The 21,781-nt window shown below is 38.3% G+C and overlaps 1 protein-coding gene across 2 annotated transcripts in view; it reads right to left on the bottom strand.

Moving 5' to 3' along the window:
• The window catches only part of IGF2BP3 (insulin like growth factor 2 mRNA binding protein 3), a 118,020-nt gene that overhangs the window by 87,636 nt on the left and 8,603 nt on the right, over positions 1 to 21,781 (bottom strand). For both annotated transcript variants that reach the window (XM_069773341.1, XM_069773349.1), the window contains one exon: positions 4,465 to 4,513. In XM_069773341.1, the coding sequence (XP_069629442.1) occupies positions 4,465 to 4,513 (49 nt within the window). The remainder of the gene's footprint in view (positions 1 to 4,464; positions 4,514 to 21,781) is intronic.

The following is a 21,781-nucleotide window of genomic DNA, read 5'->3' as shown; positions in this document are numbered from 1 at the left end:
CATATCGTTTTGTCTTGCAAATACACCTCCAGTGCTGAACACTCACAAGCTAAGTGAGAGAACACTTGAAGTTACAAAACAGTATGTTACAGACTGTGGTTCAGGAAGGAGTAAGAGAGATCTATTTACTTTTCTGCAAAGACCATAGAGAGCAAGGGTGCTTGTTTCCAATGAGAGAGATGTGACTGGTATGTGTGGAGAATGGGAAAAGGTGGTGTGCCAAATCCTTCATTTGTCATGATTCTTAGCATCAATCTAGACTTTGTATTTGATGGGGGGGTGGGGCAATTATACCCACCTACTATCACTAAAAAAGTGCACTAATTTTTGAGTGTTTGCTTCACCAAAAAAACTTTGTAACAAGTGAAACTGATTTATTTAAAAAATAAAATCTGATCATGCCCATGTCCTTCAAATTACTAAATTGATACAATAACCTCATATGCAATTTATATGCAAGCAGAAGAAAAGGAAGATGTATTCCAGAAGTGATGATGCTTTTATGGAACATGGGCACTGATCCAGTGTCCTCAGACCCAGACAGTCTAGTGAGGGAAGGGGGAAAAACGCAAACGACCTCCTGGATGAGTAGAGAACATGATCCTGGATAAGCCCATACCAGTCCAGACTCCAATTTCAGTCTGAGGCAAGTCCTAAATTTTCTTAGTTCAGACGGAGATGCTGCCTTCCCTCCACCTCCAGTTTCTCCTAGCTGGGCAAGGAGTACCCAACCCGCAGGTACAGAAACCTGCAGAACCTTGCCAAAAATCTTCTTGTGAAGTTCAAATTAATTGCCAGGCAAGTTTTGTACAAACTTAACCTTGAATGCCTTGGAATACATTAGAATTTTATCTTTTACAGCTGTGCTTTAAGAGCAAGCTCTTCAGGATAGCAACCTTGTGGTTTTATTTCAATGTAGTAACTCAGCAGATTATAGCAGGTCACTATCCACCTTTCTTCTACCACTTAGCCCTGAATATGGTCTAAAAAGGTTATCTTACCTATTTACTTATACCATGATGGTCTGATAAGTACGCAGTGAACTCTTACATTACCCAGAGGAAACAACTACAAGTCCAATTGCTATGGCTGGTTATCAGAGTCAGTATTTTGTTCAGTAACTTAAACCCATGTGAAGGAGAAAACTACTTGCAATATTTTTCTCCAAAAAGGCAGCCAGAAAAGCAAATAGTTAACCTGAATTTGCATACTTGGTTTATGAAAATCTTATTAATAAATGCTTGTTACTCTGTGGCCACTTACACCCACTGTTTATTTCCCAATCTGTATGAAATAACTATGGGTCAAGAGTCTTACCTCACATGAGTCTTCAGGATATCCACTTTATTCCAAGGGGAAGTCAAGGTTTCCTTAAGACTAAAGTTCAATGTTTTCTCTCTTTTATGGTACTAAAGGCACTAAATTGTACTAAATAGGCACACATGCCTCTTAGAAAGGTAAGAGGATACACCAGTGAAACAGTTTCAAGGTTTTCAGGGGAAACTCATTTACTCTGGCATTTCATGAATCTTAAGAGCCAGCTCACATCTGCATGGAGAACAAAGCACCTATATCAATAATGGGGCACCTTCCTCAGCTGATGTATTGCAAAACTTTCTCAGTTCAGATTAAGCTTCAATTTATTCCCCGAACATTTTTCTGGTTTTGAAAACCAGGCAATACTATTCTCTGGGGTGCTCAGGTGTGGGAGCTACTACCAAACTCTGTTACACTTCACACTACAAACACTTCAGCTACATTCCCCTGTGGGACCAGCATCCTTACCGCTCTTCCACACCCGCTTTCTCCAAACCCACCAAGCTGCATTTGAGAACATTATGGATGCCTTCCTTATAATAAGAGGTTTTGTGGGCGATTTGTTATAAGCCAAGGACCATCTCTGTTGGGTGTGGGTGTGCACAGAGACACTTGCTGGGTCCCAGTCCCACACAGTCCAGGACTTACAGGTACCACCGTTTGACACACTGGCTACAAGAACAGCTATGAAGCACCAAACTAGAGGCACGCACACTGACTGCTAGGGGCATACCCGTAGGCTTACCAAGTAAAATGCTTGTTTTCTACAAAGAACAAAATTAGAACAAGGCAATTATTTCAACAGAGCTTAAGAAAATACTTTTGCAAAGAATGACACGGTAACCTTCATAATAGTGGTTACACTAGGAAAAAAATTTCACAAGAACATTAATCTTTCTTCCATTCTTTTCACATATCCTTATGTCACTGTAAAAAGAAAGGTGTTGCAGAGTACTAAGTGTGTTTTGTATTTCAATATCAAATATACATGAAGGCTGATAGACTGAACTAACCTAGAGACCTCTTTCAGCAGTTGTTTTTAGTTTGGTTTTAAGGATTTCACACCCATTAGAAGTCAGTCTTGATGCAAGCAATTAACAAAGGAGTGATGAGGCAAGCAGATTGGCACAGAGGGACTATATGAAAATTTCAGTAAAATTGCTCCAGATGCCACACATGTGTGCACACACACCATCCCCTCAGAAAACCTTATGCAAGAACATTGGCTTCAATATAAATCCCTGTCTGTATATACATTCTTTTACTCTCTCTACCAAGCAACTGGTTGCAAGAAAGACTTGTCTTAAGGAAGAATCATCCAAAACTTTCTTACAGAGCTCAAAGGAAGTTTTTGCAAGGTCTTTTAGCACCAAAAAAAGAAGATACCAGAGCCCAAGGTAAGCTTGACATAAGAATTCCCTGATGAATTTAATCACCTGTTGCTGTAGTTTGTCATCAGCACTCTTTTGAGGACATACAAAACTTACCTGCTTAGTGCAGAATTGACAGACCACCAGCACTTACAAAGCAAAACTTAAGGAAGTTTGTGGAAAAACCATACTTGGCAAGCAGCCCTGATGTTGCAAGAGAAAGCAAAAGTATTGTACAAGTTATTTTGGGGCTTTATCCCTCTAAATTCTGCACTCAAAGGGTCAAGTCTGTACAAGCAACTTCAGGACATCTATGCAAGGTTGAGATGATGTTAATAGGGACAATTTTAACTCTTCCTTGGGAACTTTAGGAAGACAAAGTGTTTTGAAAAGGTGGGGCAGAGGGAACATCTGTCTGAGGCCAGATGTCACCACAGAAACTGCAGCAATGGAGAAGGAAAGGGAAACAATTTAAAAATCAGGAAGCAGATGGGAAACAGGGTAGATACTGCTTGTAAATTGCAGGTAATAGCTACATATGTGGAAGAAGGGACAAGCAGGTAGAAGCATTTTTATGTACTCTGCTCAACAGTGCTTACATCCACGTTTACTCATATTTTTCCAAGTCATATGCTTCTGCTCTGATACTCACTATTCCTACACAAAATCCTCAGAGGAAGTTTGTACCGAAAAATAAGTTAATCCTCAAACCATTCACCCTCAACCATTTCTATTACTATTCTTCCCAAACGTTTGACAAAAAAGCAGTTATGAATTTGAAATAAAACATTATTGGGTGGATACGATTCAACTGAGGGGAGCACAAGGTTTGGGAAATGCAGAGGAAATTTTTATATGGACAGCACACACCAGAAGGACAGACTGAAGCAACGAGAGGTGGTGTGTGCTGATATCTTACAGAAAACCTGTGGTTGACAGCCTAGGTTGGACAGAGCAATGCCTCCATTTTGCTCCAAAGCTAGGAAACAATCGGGCAGTGCAAAGAAAGAAGTAGCTGCAGACGGAAAAATCAGATGAAGAAGTCAGACCAAACCTGCTCAGAGAACAACGCTACTGGAGCTTTATCCTCAAACCCTCCACCCTCTAATCTCCCTCAGGCAAAAGGATGACTTACCACTAGTAAAATGTGGAAACAACATTTTAAACACATACGAGGTAGAAAAACAATAATGAAAACAGATCCGTTCTCACAGTAGCCCATCTACTGCAAAAATTATAACACTATTTGTGGAGTGTAAACAGCAAGTATACAATATATTGGTGAGAGCCAATAACTGTAATAGCATGAGCAAACAATTTGCTATAATGCCACCACTATAGAGGAGCAAGGAAAAACAAAAACAAACAAACAAAATCTAAAAGGATCAGCATTAAATTTCTGCTTTTGTAAAGTTTCTGGCCAAGTATTGAAATATGAGCTTGTATTAAGTTTACTGAACTCATACACCAGACACCAGCAAGGTCCAAAATGGACGAGCTTTCAGTCAAAGAGAGTGACTGCGTCAGGAAGTCAGCATTCACCAAAGAATCCATTTCAACATTTTTTATGGTTAACTCGGAGAGCAGAAATGAAGGCAGTTATCTGAATTGCTTAGAAGGCTCTATTGTTCCCTCTTCCAAAGGATTTTTCCCCAGAACAGAATGGGTGGTGTGTGCAAAGCAAATGAAAGGTGGGGGAAGGGGAAAAGTCTTGTGGATAAAGAGAGAAACAGAAACACAGTTTTAAGCACAGATAATTTTTAAAGTAACTTCCTACCTCCCACTGCAAGTGAGGCGGGATATTTCTGATCTGAAGCTTCCGACTCCTGCAGATAAATTAAATAAAATAGTTTGCAAAAAAAAAAAAACAAGAAGAAAACATTATTGTAAGATAGACTATACATAGCAGTGTCGTACATTTAAGCATCTGTCACACTAAGAGGGGCAAAACTAAATACACAACTCGAAAAACCCAACAGATCGCTGGGGGGGGGAATGTCAGGTCAAAACCATTTCAAGTCCAAAGAGCTGTTACAGAAATACTTGTTACACATTTGACAGCTGTTACATTTCATGAAGTCTCCGCTTTTCTTGAAGATTATTTCTATTTCAGTTTTAAGGCCTTCAGTATCTAACTCTCTCCATTATAAGTGGGTGTGATAATCCCATATATTTATACTGGGTTCCCCTCTACGCACTTTAAGAATTTTTTTAATTTTTTTTTTTTAATTCACCAAGAGGATACTTCAGGATTCTACACCCCTTCAAGAAAGATAATATAAATTTGAAGAAATACATTTGCTTCAATATTAAGTTTTTCATTAGCTTAATAATGGACTATTTTCTAACATTTATATGGCTGACATTCTCCATCCCTGATCAGGAGAGTGTAGTAAGAATCAGTAAATTCATTGTATTTTCACCCCAAATTTACATCAGTTTTCACTTATCTTGTAAACAAAACATTCACTTTGAAGTGCTACTGCAAAGCCTGGCAGTGTGCTGGCTGCCTTCACAGCCAAGTCCTTTGTCTCCTCCCTTCCCCCAAAGTGAGAGAACAAATAAATGCCAGAAATGCCACAAAACCCTTGGGATTTACAAGAATGTGTAGATTAACACAGTTTCAGCTGGGCTCAGGTAGGGCATGCTGGTGGGGTCAGTCTGGCTAGGCAGGGAAGATGTGGGGAAGGGAGAGGGGACAACACAGAGCGGTCTAGCTTTGAAGGTCTCAACTACATTTTGGTTCACCAAAGCAGCTAAAATAAGTGTCTTGTGTTCAAACACTCAGTTTTACTTAGTGTTTTAATTGTTCAATACTGACCTCTCACAGAAAAACGCTTCACATTTTAAGGACTTGTTATAACAGAAGTTGTTAAACTTGCAGAAGCCAGTAAAATCTTGCAACAAAACAAGTTTTAGAGATGTTCCTGTCTAGTAATAAAATTGAAAGCTTTCATTTTCCCCCACAGATCCTTTGAAAATGCACTCCTTTCCCTAACACCAACACCAACACCCACCCACACAGGCCTGCAGTGCGTGTTTTACATCTCGAAATGCTCTTCTCAACAGGCTTTGTTCAGGGCGCAGACAGAGCTTACGGCACAAAGCCACCTTGCCCAAACTTCTCCCCACACAGAGGTGTCACAACCCAACACTACGGCAACCACGAGATCAAGCAACAAGCACGCTTCCTCCAGAAAAGATGATCGGGTCTCGGCTGTGCAGTATTTCTCAGCTGGTTTCACTCCCTCTGAAGCAAGTAAGAGCTGATTTCAGCATTTGATCATATAAAGAGGCGAAGAAGGGAGAATGAAAACCCAAACCACACACAACTCTGTTTAAGCTTTCATCTCCAATAAAGCAAAGAAAGAGTCAGGAGCTGCTTCACTGTAATAGGGAGGTGGGGGGGGAAATTTCCTTGAAGTCTGCAAAGATTTCCTTAAACTGGAATCTCAGCTAGCGATACTGCTACAAAACAATCACCCTAAAGTAATGATATACTGCTCTGAAATATCAAAATAATCTCACACAGCAACCTGAAACTTGAAAGCTGGGTCCTAAAGTAGAACATAAAAGGGGATCTTCATTCAATATTAAGAATACTGAGAAATTTTAATGCAGAAGAATCCCAAACCACAAAATTGGCAGCCAATACACTGTTCAATGTGCTTCAAACTGTGTCATGCCATTAGTCTCTCACACTTGTAGATTCAAATTAAAATTCATGAGAGTTTTGTAGCAAGGAGTGTCACTCGCAGAAGGATCCGAGTATGCAACAGCTCAGCCAACACACCAACAACAGGTCTCACCCCAGCTCCACACCAAGCTAGATAACAAATGCTCACGCTGAGCACTGTATATCCACTGGTGAGAAGGAGAGCAAGAAAAAGTCCTTTCCAGAAGCATGTATACAAGTTTCACACACACAACTACCACCTCACATTTCATTCCAGAAGAAAAACCTACGTATTTTCTCCTTTACTACCCAACACTTGAAAGGTGGACCAAATAAAAGGCAATCTCTATGTTTACTCAACAAAGGACATAACACAAGGTTTGGAGGCTTTTTTTCTTCCCAGATGACTTCAAGGAACTGAAAAGTTTGATGCAATTTAAAACTTTTGCCAGCCAACATTTGTATTACAGAAATAACTTGAACATCCTGAAAGGAAGGAGGAGGAGGAAGGGAGAGTAGCAAGGAAGAAATGCCACCTTAAAACAACCAGTTCCTCTGCCCCATTCATAAAGAGCCAAAGGAAACGGCAAGCCAAGTACAAAACGGGTACAGTCCTGCTGTGCACCTCAATTTATGGCAATAGTGAGACACCTATTGTACAAAACTGAAAGGTCACTTCAAAAATACAAGAATAGCTATATGAATCATTTAATTTGAAACTATTTACACCTTCATCAGTTGCTTGGCTGCACTGCAAGTAATTTTAACTTGTCACCCAATGCACTAGTTTGAAGTCTGGTCTTTACTGATGCATGTGAAAATTTAATTTTTTTTTTTTTACATTATTGCTGTATCACAATTAGCAATAGAAAAAAAAAAAATCTTTGCATGGCCAAGAGATGAATCACACAGAACCACTGTAAGATAAAAGATCACGAACACCTTTGAGACATCTATATTTCAGTTACTATCAAGCTCCTATAAAAAAAAAAATCTAAATATATTTCTTAAAATTACATAAAAACCACACAAAGCTTGTAACCTCTTTCCCCCTCTGCCCTTCTCCCCACACAGAAAGAACAGATAGAAATGACAGAGGTGTTTCTGTGTTCCCAGGACCAGAATGAGCACTGACCTAGCAGCGAGCAGGCAGAGACCAAATCCCCCACGTGCTGCGATAACCTGCGCAGCTCCTGCTCGGAGGATCGCTTCTCCCGCGCTTTGGCAGCCCCATACAGCTCCTCACTGCAGGATGGCGTTAGTGATTTGCAGTCACCTCTGCTGCGTGCACGTGAATCCACAGAGAATCAGCTCTCAACTTCCTCAAGAAAAATCCCAAACCAAATGCAAATATACAGCAAAGAGTAAGGAACAAAGCTCGGTCTGACTGAATTTACCAGAGTGACGACAGCTTCCATGAGGATGGATTCTGACTTCAGAAAGCATGCTTTTGCACAGGGACAAAACTCTACACAATAAATGGGGAAAGGAAAGACAAAAATATGGGAGAATCTTCCTGGAAATACTCTCCTATCTCAGACAACGTCAGGTCTTTTGGGGTGCTTTCTATCTTCCTCATAACCCTATTTTCTACAGCAAAGTACAGTATAAGCAAAGCTCCTATAGCTTTCACATCCCAGGCAGCATAAACCTACAGAAGGTTTTATTTTGTTTTGAAATAATCTCAAGATTTTTTACTTTACAACTACTTGCAGTCATACCAGGTGTGTAAGACAAGAAATAGTCCTTTCAAATTCCATGAAGGTATTTTATTACAATAGTTTCATTTAATATATAGCTCACCTAGTCTTAATAAATCCTCAGTAAAGCATTGCCAGCATATCAGTGTGACTCATGTAAGCATTGTATACACACTTTTTCCAGTTTAAGCAGATTTCTTAATTAATTTCTTCCATTCTAAATAGGCATTGCAAATAGATGTCAACTGAAAAAGAAGTCTGGGCAAATTATGTTTGTGCTCTGTGTCATATGAAAGTTTTTGAAAGCTACCTATAGTTCACAGCATGTGAACAGGTATTGCCACTTGTTTCTCTTCAAAGATTTACCTTTTATTGGGTAAGAAGAAATACATCCATAAGCAATTATTTGGCAATAATTTACTTTTCTTAAGAGGAATTGCACACATACTAATTCTTGTTTTCAGGTATTATGCAGACGACTGGATTCAGTTACTTCAAGCCACTGCTGGTGGCCGTACATCAACATATTTATTCTGGGGATGTTGAGACATGGAGCCTTGTGTTTGGGGGACATGAATATCTCTGCTACACTGAAAGCAGGTAAAACAAAGAGACATCATTGTGCCTCTTCACGAGGAAGGTAGCATATTTGTGCTATGTTCCTCTGCAGAGACAGAAAGGGTGAAGTACCATAAAGACAGATATTTTGCTAAAAGCCATCTTAGTGATCTCTGAAGGGGTAATCTCTCATATGTAAATACAGAGAACACTTGCAAAGAGACACTCGCTGCTCCCAACCCACGAGACCCTTCCTTCCACACATATGAAACAATAAACATGTCTTAGGGAAAAGGTGGTGGGAGGAGGGAAGAAGAAAACCTACAGTTTCAGCATTCTCTTTCTTTTATGTGTACTCTTTCCTTCTCTCTCTGCCCTCCCTACATACATGAGGTTTTTTTCTTCAACCTAATCAAAATCCTCTTGGGTTAAAAAGGTCTCAAGAATTGTCCATTTTTGCATCCCTGCGTTAAATAAAATCTCACTATACATTTTCACTCACCAATACAATCTCACTGTGTGTTTAATGTGACATTTAGCAAAAGCAAATCACATAAGACCCGCACTTCCCCTTAAGGGACAACAATTTTATGAAACAGAAGGCATACAATTATAAAGCAAAGAACAAAAAAGTATCACGCCTTTGCTCACAGTCCCAATTTTTTATATCTCATAGGAGTGTCAAAATTTGACTGTTTCAGAGGGGAGCATACACACAGGTGTCAAAGCAACTGCACTTCCACACTATCATTGTGCCCACACTCTTACCAGACCCTTCTCACCATCCTCCCTCCCCCCAGAGACCTGCTGCCTCCTGCCTTTTAATTCCCATTTCTCAACAATAATGCCATGTAATAGTCTCTTATTTCAGCAGCCATGCGAACTACACACAATGTTAATGCCTTAAACCTGCACAGCACAAACCTATTCCTTTTTAAACAAAAATCTATGAAAAAAAAGTTAAACATTTGAAAGGAGATCAAGTGAACATCAACAATGTTAGTCCATTCAATTGTTTGAACTCAATACCTATGGGATAGAAAGTAAATGGTCTACCTTTTCCACTCTTAGGAACATGCAAAGAGCAAGTACTTGTTCATTTCATCCACTCTAGCTAGGCACTGCTATACTAGCTACCTGGAAAAAGTCTTGCCACCTCACACGAACAGCACAGATGCAGAATACGCCAATACACACCAGCACCGAGTGCTGTTACACACTTGTGCTGCCTCCGACTTTGCGATCCCCTGGCCCCAACAGCTACGTGCAATGCCCCTGCAAACCCACTCACCGAAACAACCATTTCTCTCCCTGAGCTCCTAAGAGCTGCCTAAAGACAAAACCCATAATTTCTCAAGCTTACTTCACTGACAACACAAACTTAACATAGACATCCAGAGATGAAATATTTAAAAAAAACCAAACCACCACAAAACAACAACAACAAAAACAACCTGCTATGGACTAACGCCATACAGTGAGAAACAACTTTTTATACATAAGTCCTGGCATGCACGCTATAGAAACAAAGTTAGCAACTCCTATAGCCAAATGGAAAACTGCTAGTAATCAACTGAATTTATAGGGGAAGAGTTGTCTTATTGTTTACTCTGCAGCCAGCAAAATAAAAACAGGCAAGAAAAACCCAACACAAAAAGCTACCCCCACACACAGAGTTTATTAGTTTCTCCCCCTCAGGTTGCTTCAAATAGCTGATGCTTTATCACAACACAGTGAATCAGTGTTTTTAATGCTCTTCTAGTGTGTGGGGGGGGGAAAGCAGGTTTACAGGACAAAATAAAAAAATCCTTAACTCTAATTCATATTAGTGTGGTTGGGGAAAAAAAGCAGAAGCGGTTTTTTTAGTTACAAAGTGAGAGAGAGGGGTTCTCCTCATCTTCATTTTATCTCCTACATCTTCATGGTAAATGCAGGTAATGATACAGATTAAGCCACTGGAGTAGCTTGTCCTGTAAGTGGTGCCACAGTCCCTGCCTGCCTCCTGACTTCACACTGAAACTCCCGGGTCAAGCAATCTTTTCAGTCTTTTTAAGTTGTTCACATTTGATTCCTGAAAGCACCTAACAAATAATAATAAGTCCATCCAAATAAAGCTTATTGAACATGCATTCTAAACCATCTTTTTATATATATAGAAAATTATATATGTATATACATGCACAATTATATATCTCCATTTGCTTATTCCTTACAAGTAGTTCTGATAAATACAAAAGCAAAGGGTCACACTCCCTACCTAGAAAGTAGGTATACTGAATTTCTGTTAAAAACCCACTCAGGTTCAGTGAAGTGACAAACAGCATTTTTTATATCACTTCTATTAAAAGGTAATTAATTTCTAGTGTATATTACAAGGCACACTGATGACACAGTTACTGTATTTTATCAAATCAAGCCATTAGCTTGTGAACCAGAAAGTTCATCCTGATGCCTTACCTACAGAAGAAATAAAGGAGAATGGTTTCAAATACTGACTTGTTAACAAACATCACCACTTTTTACACACTGATCTGGATGGCAGAATACTTGAAGAGGAAATGTTATTGCTCCAACTTCAGACCGAATTCAGCAATTCAAGCAGACAAAGCTTGGCTAAGCCATAGCAAACTGCAGCAGTAGTTCTTTTTGTGTCGCCTCATTATTTAATCCCAGACCTGGATTTAAAAGCACTCTTCTACCACTCAGAATAATGATTTTCCATAAAATTTAGACACAAAAAAAAATTTTCTCAAAGTTCATGCAAGACGTAACAGTTGGCTCCTAACCACACTCTTCCCCTTTCATCTTGGACATGCAACTCACCAAAGTAGCCGCTTTGGAAAGGTGTATTACCTCAGCATTCAAGACAAAAATCTGGCTCTTGGATTACCTCACAGATCCCTCTCTGCTGATGATCAAATTTCCTACTAGTGCCTGTGAAACATCGGATTTGCTTACTACTTCCCACCAGGACGAACAATCAGAAAGCTGTCCATGGGACCAGCACACCGTGCAGCTCTGCTCCCTAAAGCCACCAGCCAAATGACTGGGCACAGGGCTGCGCTCTCCTTGCAGGATAAACTCAAATACTCTGAAAGAGACCGGACGTTTGTGGACAGGAGATGATAGCTCAAGAGGCACAACCAGAAGATTTATATTGGCACATCCACGTTACATCACGGAAAACAGGTAAATCAACCAATTTAAGCCTGACTGTAGTTCTTATGTTTATGTAGATTAGCCAGATAGTAGGCTTTCACCTATTACCATTTGCTTCAGGATTTCAGTTCGACAATTCTTCACATCACTAATTAGACTAAAAGCTTATATTCATTATTTGTAAATTCCCTTGAGTGGTCCATAAAGACATTTTAAAAAGAAAATTCTAAAGATTCTGCCATTACCATACTAATGTTGAAGTTGTCATTTAAAAAAACTTTCATTTTCCAGGTGTTGTTAATGAGAAGGCTGTTAAGATTTTTTTTTTTCATTAAAGAATTAAGCTTTGCTTTAAATTTAATGAGCAGTTCCAGTATCCTTTAGGAAAACAGGCTTTCATCTACCTTTGTGGCTTCTGACATTTCAGGCCTTTTCTCTTGCTCCATGCCAAAATTCTTTGAAGAGACTGAAACAGAATTGGGGGTGTGTGTGTGCGTTTGTTTCCCCCCCCTTGTTGGGGGGAGGGGGAGTGTGTGCTTCTTTTCCTCTTTCCTTCGTCCTCAGAGCAGGGGTCTGTATTCCTTAAACAATTGTACTACTGAGCTGATTTTGTTGACAAAACATTTTAGAGCTATGGTCACTTCCCATTTATTCTCCCACCCCACCACCAACTTGCAATTAACTGGGATACGGATAACAGGGAAAACACTCAGGAGGTATATGGAAGACTGAAAATAACATCTTTAAATGCGAAAGTGCTTCTAAACATGCAAAAAAATTTGTCTAAAGTCCTGATCAGTATGAAGTAACTAGTAATCCCCTAATGATGGGACACAATGCTCATCTTCTATCTTTCTCCTCCCCATCCCTCCTTTCCTTCAGCCACCAAAATAGCTAAAGGCTTCTTCTCTCCAGCCCCAATGGGGGCTGCTAGTTGAAGCAGTCAGTATTTCCATTACGGACTAATTGAAGTTTTACATCAGCTGTAAACAGCAGCTCCAGACTGAAACTTGCATATGACATCCCTGCAATACATAGCCAAGTGAGGATCTGGAGAGCTCTAGACAGGGAAATGAAAAGACTTTTTTTTTTTTTTTAATTTTCAGTGAATTCAGCTCCTTTCAAAGAGCCCATGGAGGAGAAAAAAAATGGTGTAGGACACAGTGTCATTTCTGAAGCAAAAAAGTGTACCAAGACTTGAATAATGAAAAAGGCCAACAAGATACTTTGTTCCACAAAGCAGCTGCTGGGTATACCCTCATAGTGCTTTTATTTTGCATGTCTTCCCTACTACCATCACTTATTGCACAGAAGTTTGCACATCAGATAGAAACCTCATGGAAATAAGTGACACAGATATCGCGTACAACGTAAAAAATTTGGCGCTTTTTTGTGGGGTTTTGTTTGTTTGGGGTTTTTTGGGGCGGGGGGGGAGGTGTTTGTTTTTACACAGGAGGTACAGCACCACATTAGATCTTATCCTAACAATGGCTCAGTGATTCGCCCTTCTCAGATTGAAATATCTAAATAAAATTAGCAACATTCCTTGACAAACTCAGTAGCCACCACGCTGCTGAGACCGACTTGATCAACCATGAGCCTGTGTTTGCAGAGAACATGGGAAATACTGTCTGGATTCCTTACGCCACAGCTATAGACAGGGAGTCTAACCCATTTTGGTCTCTTTCAGGTGAGGCTCGAGTGAAACTAAGTTTGTTCGTACTCGGTTTAAATTCACCTTATGCTCCAGATTAACCAGTCATGTTCAGTTCTGGTTTGGGAGGTGGAAGGGAAGCAAAATAAGACTTGAAGTAAAATAGCAAGAGTTGCTCTGCCTATACACTTAGAGCATGTAATTTCAAGACCTCTGCTACGTAGGCTCAGAGAGCAGGGAACCTCTATTTGCTACTTTTTTTGCTATTAAACACCCGATTTAAAACTTTCAGGTCGAGAGCAAGCTACTTTGGAGCTTAAACTGAGTGAGGTGTTAGGGTAGTTCAGGGACACAACCTAGCATATACTTCTCCACTGTCGTTTCACCCACATACAGGCTTTTTAAAGAAAAGCCTGTCTGCTGCTTCTCTCAGGCTACTTTACAAAAAATGACACAAATTAATTGTCCAATTCCTAAAATTATCTCAGTAAACAAAGATTCCTGTGGGGTCTGGGACATGAAAACACACTGAAACACTCATGCTGCTGAAAGCACCATCTAACTTCAAAAAGCTTGTATGCTGTAACTAGAATAAATAAAATCAGACTAAGCAAGATTTTTCAAGTGTATATGTAAACTTCAGCTAACAGACAGGCTCACTAGCATTTTCAATTCTCTTCTATGATATAAAAGGATATTAACAAGGGCAAACTACTTCATTTAGGCAACTGCCTATATAATAATGTCTAAAAATATTAATAAAGTCCTGGTGCTTAAAAGAATAAAATAAACTAAAAGCAGAGTTAACAAGAGCACAGAGTAAGTCAACATTTTCAAGTATACAGCCACATATGTTTCAGGCTCTTTCCAGTGTTTAAATGCACTCTTAAAGAATGTAGTATGTGTGTGTGTGTACATGCACATGCATGCATGGCTTTCACTCTGCATCCGTCCTGGCCAAAACTTCCATTCTTATTATTTTTTTCATAAATACTTATATTATTTAACTTTGCAAGAAGACAGCTTTATACTGACATGAAAATTGACCATTTAAGAGATATACTATGCTCATCATCTGATGTTCCAGCAAAGCCTGACAAAGACCTGCAGTTAGCCTGTTCATGTGGCTAAAGTTTTTTTTTTAAATTAAGAAAATCCTCATTACTACTTTACACCTTTCAATCTCAAGACAAACCAAGCAAAGTTCAAAAAGCACTGACAAGACAAATAGCTTCTTTTAAATCTTCTAGACCACACTAACAGGAATAGATTAAGCAGAATACTTCACCAGTTTTACAACAGAAGAAAAGTCAAATTCACCATACATTTCCTATTATTTTTGCTTTAAAATAAATAAGTTCTTCCATCTCAAAGGATTCAGTACAATAAACCTTATTCATACAAGTTTTTAAAAAAACAGAAACTTTTAATGTATAAACTGATGCACCCAATGACTAAGACAGTGAGCATCAAAGTGATAACTGGTATCTGTGCCAGTAATTATTTTACTAGTACACTTTGTTGAACTAATTGAATACTAACAAGAAGAAATAGCACTCAAGTGCTAGCCCTTACTAATGGCAATTCCACGTAGCCTTAAACTAAGTGACCTAAAGGAGATGAGATATAACACCTCTACCGGAGAAGTGCTAGAATGTGTGGGTTTTGCACTATCACCATCAAATAGTTTTCCTTCCTTTCTCTTGCCCTGTCAAAACCCAAAAGTCATAGAAAGAGACCGCTCTGCTGTTTGGCTTTGTCATTTTTCTGCTGAATGTCACCAGATGCAGAATTTAAAAAAAACAAACAACAACAAAAAACCACACATTGCTTTTTCTATACTTAAATTGCTTGCAAAGAGAAACAAATTAGGCTTATGGTTTCCAGGCATTATTGTCATTTCTTTTAAGTAATTTTCTCTGAAGAGTTCTCCCCCCAAAATGAAATCCCATTCAATTACACAAAAATTGTGTGGACAGAACAGTACCAAATAAAATAATTTCCTAGCTGTACTTACAGCAAAAAGTTACATGATATTTAGAACAACTGCGTACTCTCCCCTCAAAAACTTTTATACCTCTGAAGTGTAGAATGCACCATCTTTCAGTTAGGATGTAAAGCTAAATAATACACACTTTGGACACATACACAGTATTTTCTACATTAAGTTTTGATCTAAAAACAGGTTACTGGAAAAAAATTAACTGTTTGATTAACATGTTTTAAGAAGTTAAATTTATAAAGTAATAACCACCATGCAAAGTTTTCTATTGTCTACAAAGCTTATTTTCTCCTTTTTTTATAGGGCAATAATTTTGGTCAGGGTAAGTACATCTACACTAGTAAATCCACATTCACACTAAATATTTTGTACTGGCATAGTTAAAGCATCACAGCTTGTGCGTAAAGAGTCTTTCACAATTTTTTTTATATTTACTTAATAGACATATTGTTAATTATAACTTTCATTAAACTTTATTTTTAAGAATTACCAAAACAATCCTCTGTGCTTTTGTCATAGCAGCTTTGATTAGTGCACACAAGCTTACATAGTATAATATATGAAAGCAATCCCTGAGCTTTCATACCAGGCCTTGATGAAAGCCTTAGAGTATCATTTCGTTCTGTTCAACTGGAAAAACCAACAACTAAAATTCAATTGTTCACAAATTTTAAATTTTGCAACATTTCAATTTTACAATTTCTTTCAAAGGCAAGTTGTGATGAAAAATCACTTGTATATAAGAGGTGTATTTTCTTTAGTAACCTTTACAGTTAATATTTAATAGTCTCCCCATGCTTTCATAATACTATAAAAAAAAACCTGCCATGACTAATAAGTGGCATATAAAGCGATTATAAGATAACCGCTATCACCTTTTAAATAACTCCATTATTTTTAATTTTTTTTTCACAGAAAACATAGAATATAGTGCATGTTTTAAGGATGAAGATCACAGTGAGCATTGACTTTTTCACTGTCACTGTAGATTTAAATACACTGTTATGATCAGAGAACAAAAAAATAGTTTACATTTCTGCACTGAAAACCATATTCTTTACATAGGGTAGCATTTAACATTTACACTATTTCAGTTTGCTTTGCATTAAACTGAGCAAAATTGTAAATTTGGATCACCTAGTTTCAGAGCGGAGAAAAGGCCTATATCATGTTACAGCTAACCAGTTAATTCATAAGTACGATTTACATAAGTATAATTTTATTATCTAGTATTTTGCTAGATATTCAAATTGAGATTAGGAACAAAGTTCATATGAATGTTGATGATAATTTTGACCAAGTTTAATAAATTATTTAGCAGTTAATTACTTCAAATTTAGTTTGTATACAGGTGTGCAAACCTATTATCACACCAAGGCAGTAATTGCTATCTTCTTTTTACAATCATACGGTACTGATTTGTTAACAGAGATACCTAAATTAGGTGGTGCCTGCCCCCACTAGCAGATCAAGTTGCTTTTACCTGAGAGCATAGCTTAGCATAGTTTAAACACACCTTGCAAAGCTTTGAAATTCAACCGTTCCATCTGCATATAGATATGCCCAACAACTGAGGATTTAAAAAGAACATTTTAAAGAAATAAAGAGCAAGAGAAAGCTAAAAGCACTGAATTACAAAGAAAAAAAAATCAGCATAAGGAAGACAATGATGTTATAAGATAACTATTCAACCACAGAAAGAAATCATCCTTCTTTAGGGGGTTACTGATCATTTTCTGCTAACACTACTGTTTGTGTATCTTCTTCACTCCCTCCCCCATCATCACCCCCCAGAAATTCAGCTCATTTCAAGCCATGCTGGCACCAGCTTCCTGCCTAGTACTGGACTACACAATGAGGGACAGCTACCAGTAACAACCAGAACTGGAGCTACCAAAAGCCTCAAAACAAAGCAATTGCTCCCTCCCTCTCCTTCCCCAAACCTCAAAGACATGCTTTAATACTTTGTAACCACATGCATGTTATCCACGGAGTGCAAGGAAAGTTCACAGAGCTGGATGTTAGAGGGAAAAGAAACAGGTCAGGGCACCTGCTCAGCCCCCCCAAACCAGGCAAAGCTCTCCTCATCTAGCCCAAGTCTCATCAGGTAGGACACGCACCACAGCCATCTCCAGAAAACTATCACTACCCAAATGCCATTTCTTCCTCAGGAACTTGCAGAGCTTCATCATGGTGAAACATGACTAAGTTTTGGACAGATTTTTCCATGCCTTGCCTTTTTTTCTTTTTTTTTTTCTTTATTTTTCTTTTTTCTTTTTTCCTTTTTCTTTTTTTCCTTTTTCTTTTTCTCCTTTTTTTCCCTTTTCCCCCCTTTTTTTCCCCTTCCCCCCCCTTTTTTTTTCCTTTTTTTTTTTTTTTTTTTTCCTTTTTTTTAAAGAGTAACGCCCAAAACGATACACTCAGTGACACAAGTCAGGACTAGGTCAAAGAGCAGCTTTCTGGAATACAAAACCACATGAGATTTCCACCAACACTCTATAGCTAAAAAGTTAAGATAGCTTGAACTTTCATTTGAAAAGCCATTTTGAAGAGCTGCAGTACAAAACACAGCACTGCTATACAGCAGGAGACTGACGTAACCACATGTGTGATGCTGGATCTGTACTATCGTTCATGCATTCAGAAGTAGCATTTTCATGTTAAGATACTGAACTTAATCCAATGTATGCAAAACCTAAGAGTCACAGTAAGTGAACTGTGTGGATCAGGCAATGTGAGCAAAAGGGCCAGGAAGAAAAGAAATGTACTTAAGCTTATTATTTGCCACCGAGGCAGGCAAAAGTCAACCACAGCGAGTGAATGTAATTTGTGATTTTACTGAAGCTAGTCAAACACAAAGGTAAAGCAATCTTTAACTCAATCTAAAAGCTTGAATAGTTCTACAAATTATAATGATAAATCTTTTCCCAAGATTACTCTCAAGGAGTGATAGGTAGCTTCAACTTTATATGGCTTAAGCACACGCTACATACCTGAAAAGATAATTTTGCTCATGATCTGAGTTTAATTGAACAACTGTCATCAAGCCCAGTTGTACAAAGGGTGTGTACTCCACAGCTTTATGTAAAAGATCACAGTTCTATGTTAAATGCAGAATTTGGGGTATATTTACACGCCAGCAGTCAATTCACGTTTAAGAGAGCAGCCAGGGTAGAAGAAGGGGTAGAAATCACATTAATTATAAAAATTCCCTCTCAACTGTACAACAGAAAAAAAAGAAAACTTCTAAATAGACATATACAACTCACTCTAAGCAAACACATTGTTAATGCAAACAAAACAAGCAGCAACCCAAACCAAGTTACCAAATAGAACAGGACCTCACTGTTTGCTATTAGGACTCGGACCATCACTGAGAAACAAACTTAGCATTTCATAAATAAATGAAGGGTCACCTACTTTTTGACCACCAGAACTTAATGTGGAGTGTTTGGGTGTTGTGTATTGGTGGTTGGGTTTTTTTGGTTTGGGGTTTTGGTTCGGCGGGGGGGGGGGGGGTGTTCTTTTTTTTTTTTTTTTTTTCCTTCGGGGGGGTAAGAAAAATAGTTTAATAGAAAAAGCATTCTAGTGCATCTTCAAATGAACAAGTATTAGCAGTATAAAAACAATTTTACACCACTGCTACCAAGCACCAGCATTCAACTCTGATAAGAAGTTTAATGATGAGTACACAATATTTTAAAAAAAAAAATCTCTGCTCTGACTTAAGAGCTGTCCATTTCTCATGTATTTTGTACATGTTATTAGAAACAACTTAAATACCTGTGGCTGTATGCTAGGATCCTCCAATTCCTTCATTAAGTGTTAGTAAAATCTACAGACCACATTAAACTACATGCTTACCATCTCTTAGTATTTGAAATTTAAAGAGAATCTGAATTCATAGACAGTTTCAAATGCCTATCATCCTTGAAAGTTGCACGTTTCTTAGAAGTATCCTACATTAAAAATTTCTGTACAGGTGCAAAGTTCATACAATTGGGGAACAAACAAGTATTGAGATATTCCAGCACTTCTGTTAGGGTCAAAAGGAGTACCTCCTGGTTAGCAACAGCAGTTTTTATCTCTCTGTCACCAAGTTATGTTGCTGCCCACCACCACCTGGGACTTGCTTAAATAAGCGAACCTCTATTAACACAAAGCTCACCATATAGGAACTCTTATTGTTGATCAGCACCGACTGTGATCAACACCACCAAAAGACACTTAGCATTGAATCCCTCTCACTTGACCCTGGTGAATAGCTGCCTCTGCACACCAGAGAGCTGGTTTTCCACAAAGATAGATGTGGTTCATTCAGGGATCCGGTTCCCTTGGTAGGAAAGACTCGTGTGCTCTTTACAGTGCAGCAGTACACATCTGTAACAGACCAGTGCCTTGATGGCAAGGGGAACCCGTACAAGCTGGTATACAATTAGTAAACTCATCTGAAAACTTATTTCAAAATTTGTAACAATATTCCAAAACACAGACAAATAATTTTATTTTTTTTTACCAATTACCTGCTTAAGGTTGCCACAAAACTTTCACTGGAAAATCATTTAAAGCATGTTTACCAGAATTTTAATTCATATCAGGAAAAAGACAATATATGGTTTACATTATAAGTATAGTCTGTTATCTTGGATTAAACTACTACCTAAATTCCTCAAACATCCTACAGATTATGTTTTTCAAGTACTGCCTTAAAGAGACATTGTTCTGAATTTTTTACTCTAGATAGGAAGAAAAATTGAACTATTCTTTCATGATAACCAGGAAGCCGCCATCACATAGAGAATCTCCCTTATGTGTATAAACCAAATAATTTGCTCTATCACCAAAAATAAGTTTCTAGATGATCTGTTCCATAACTGTTTTAAAACTATTGTTTTTAAAAAACAAACCCTTGTATCTTTTGCCTTTGCTAGATGATATATGCGTTTTCCCTGTCAAAGCTAGAGCAGTTTTGCAAACTCAGTTTCCCAAGAGCCTCCCCGCAGTATGCTGAGGACTTCCTCTGGGGGCAAGGAAGAAGGGGCAGAGAGCACGCAGGATCAGACCCCAGGATGAAAGCTGTGTGGAGCAACTGCATAGTACCACTCACTCAAGGTTTTTCCCTGCCTCTCCTTCTCATAGCTAGCCCTCCTGCCCTGCTTATTCCTAGAAAATTAGAGTCCCACATTGATCCATCCATGCTAGATATTCAACAGATAATTCCAAATCCAAACACAACAAACTTTTTACTTCATCCCTAACTGCTATTTAACATGAAGTTTCAGGAAAATAAGTAATTGTGAACCCAAATAATAACTTCAGATTCCACCACCCACCACCCCCCCCCAACAAAAATTTTTGTCCACACAGACTAGAGTTCCTTCTGTCTGGAATTCTGATTTCTGCACTACAATATTTAAGGCTCCATTAAGGTGAAGCAAGCTCCGTTTCTGAGGGAAATCCTACAGGACCTGTACATTTAACTTTTAAAAATAAAATCAATTTACCAAAACAATAAAGCACTGCTATTTCTACAAAGAAGAAAAAAGTATTAGACACATGGTATAGACTACATATTTTAAAATAGCGTTCCTAAAGTTCAGTTGAGCATGAAAGTTAATCTTTCAAAAGTGAGCATTCAGCTCCAGTTGTATTCAAGTGTACTAGTACTAGCAAAAATACCCCAACCTTACTATTTTTATAAATTCTCCAGATATTTTTAGCTGGTATCTTCACAAACTGCAAATTATTTTATGGTAATACAATCTTTTAAAATGCAGATGTGTGTATATACATATATATATATACACACAGAGACACATACACATTCTCTTTTAAACACTTCTCTGCATTATTTCTCACCAATCAGACTACAGTCACAAAATTATCAAGATACCAAAAAAATTAAAATGGAGTGAGGCCCTTCCCAGCTGAAGGCTTTTCATTTCAAGATAGTTTCGTTCCATTACTTAGTCCCATACCCAAGAAGAGTCAGATCCCTCTTTAACTCATTGTTAATCTGTACTCTTATCCAGAATGCCTCATTTTACCTGTTAGAGGCAGTCTTCCATCCATTCAGATTTGCAAAAGGACAGTTTTAGTTGATGCTGATTCCACTGCACCGTGAAGACACAGGCAATAGGGGAGGCACACTGCTGCTAAGGTTACATTGCACAGGAGACAGCTTTTATACTACAGGTTTCTCTTGTGCCAGCTGCCATGATAATACACTTCAGCAAAATAACAATATTATAATTTAATATAATTTTCCATTTCAAAATTTCAATGCCCTTGCAGGAGAAAAAAACCTGGAAAAGACCACCTTTTTTCGCCCCACTCTTTCACTAC

Source organism: Haliaeetus albicilla, chromosome 2 (genome assembly GCF_947461875.1).
Source record: "Haliaeetus albicilla chromosome 2, bHalAlb1.1, whole genome shotgun sequence".
In the NCBI taxonomy this organism is placed as follows: domain Eukaryota; kingdom Metazoa; phylum Chordata; class Aves; order Accipitriformes; family Accipitridae; genus Haliaeetus; species Haliaeetus albicilla.
This window is presented reverse-complemented; position numbering and strand designations above follow the sequence as displayed.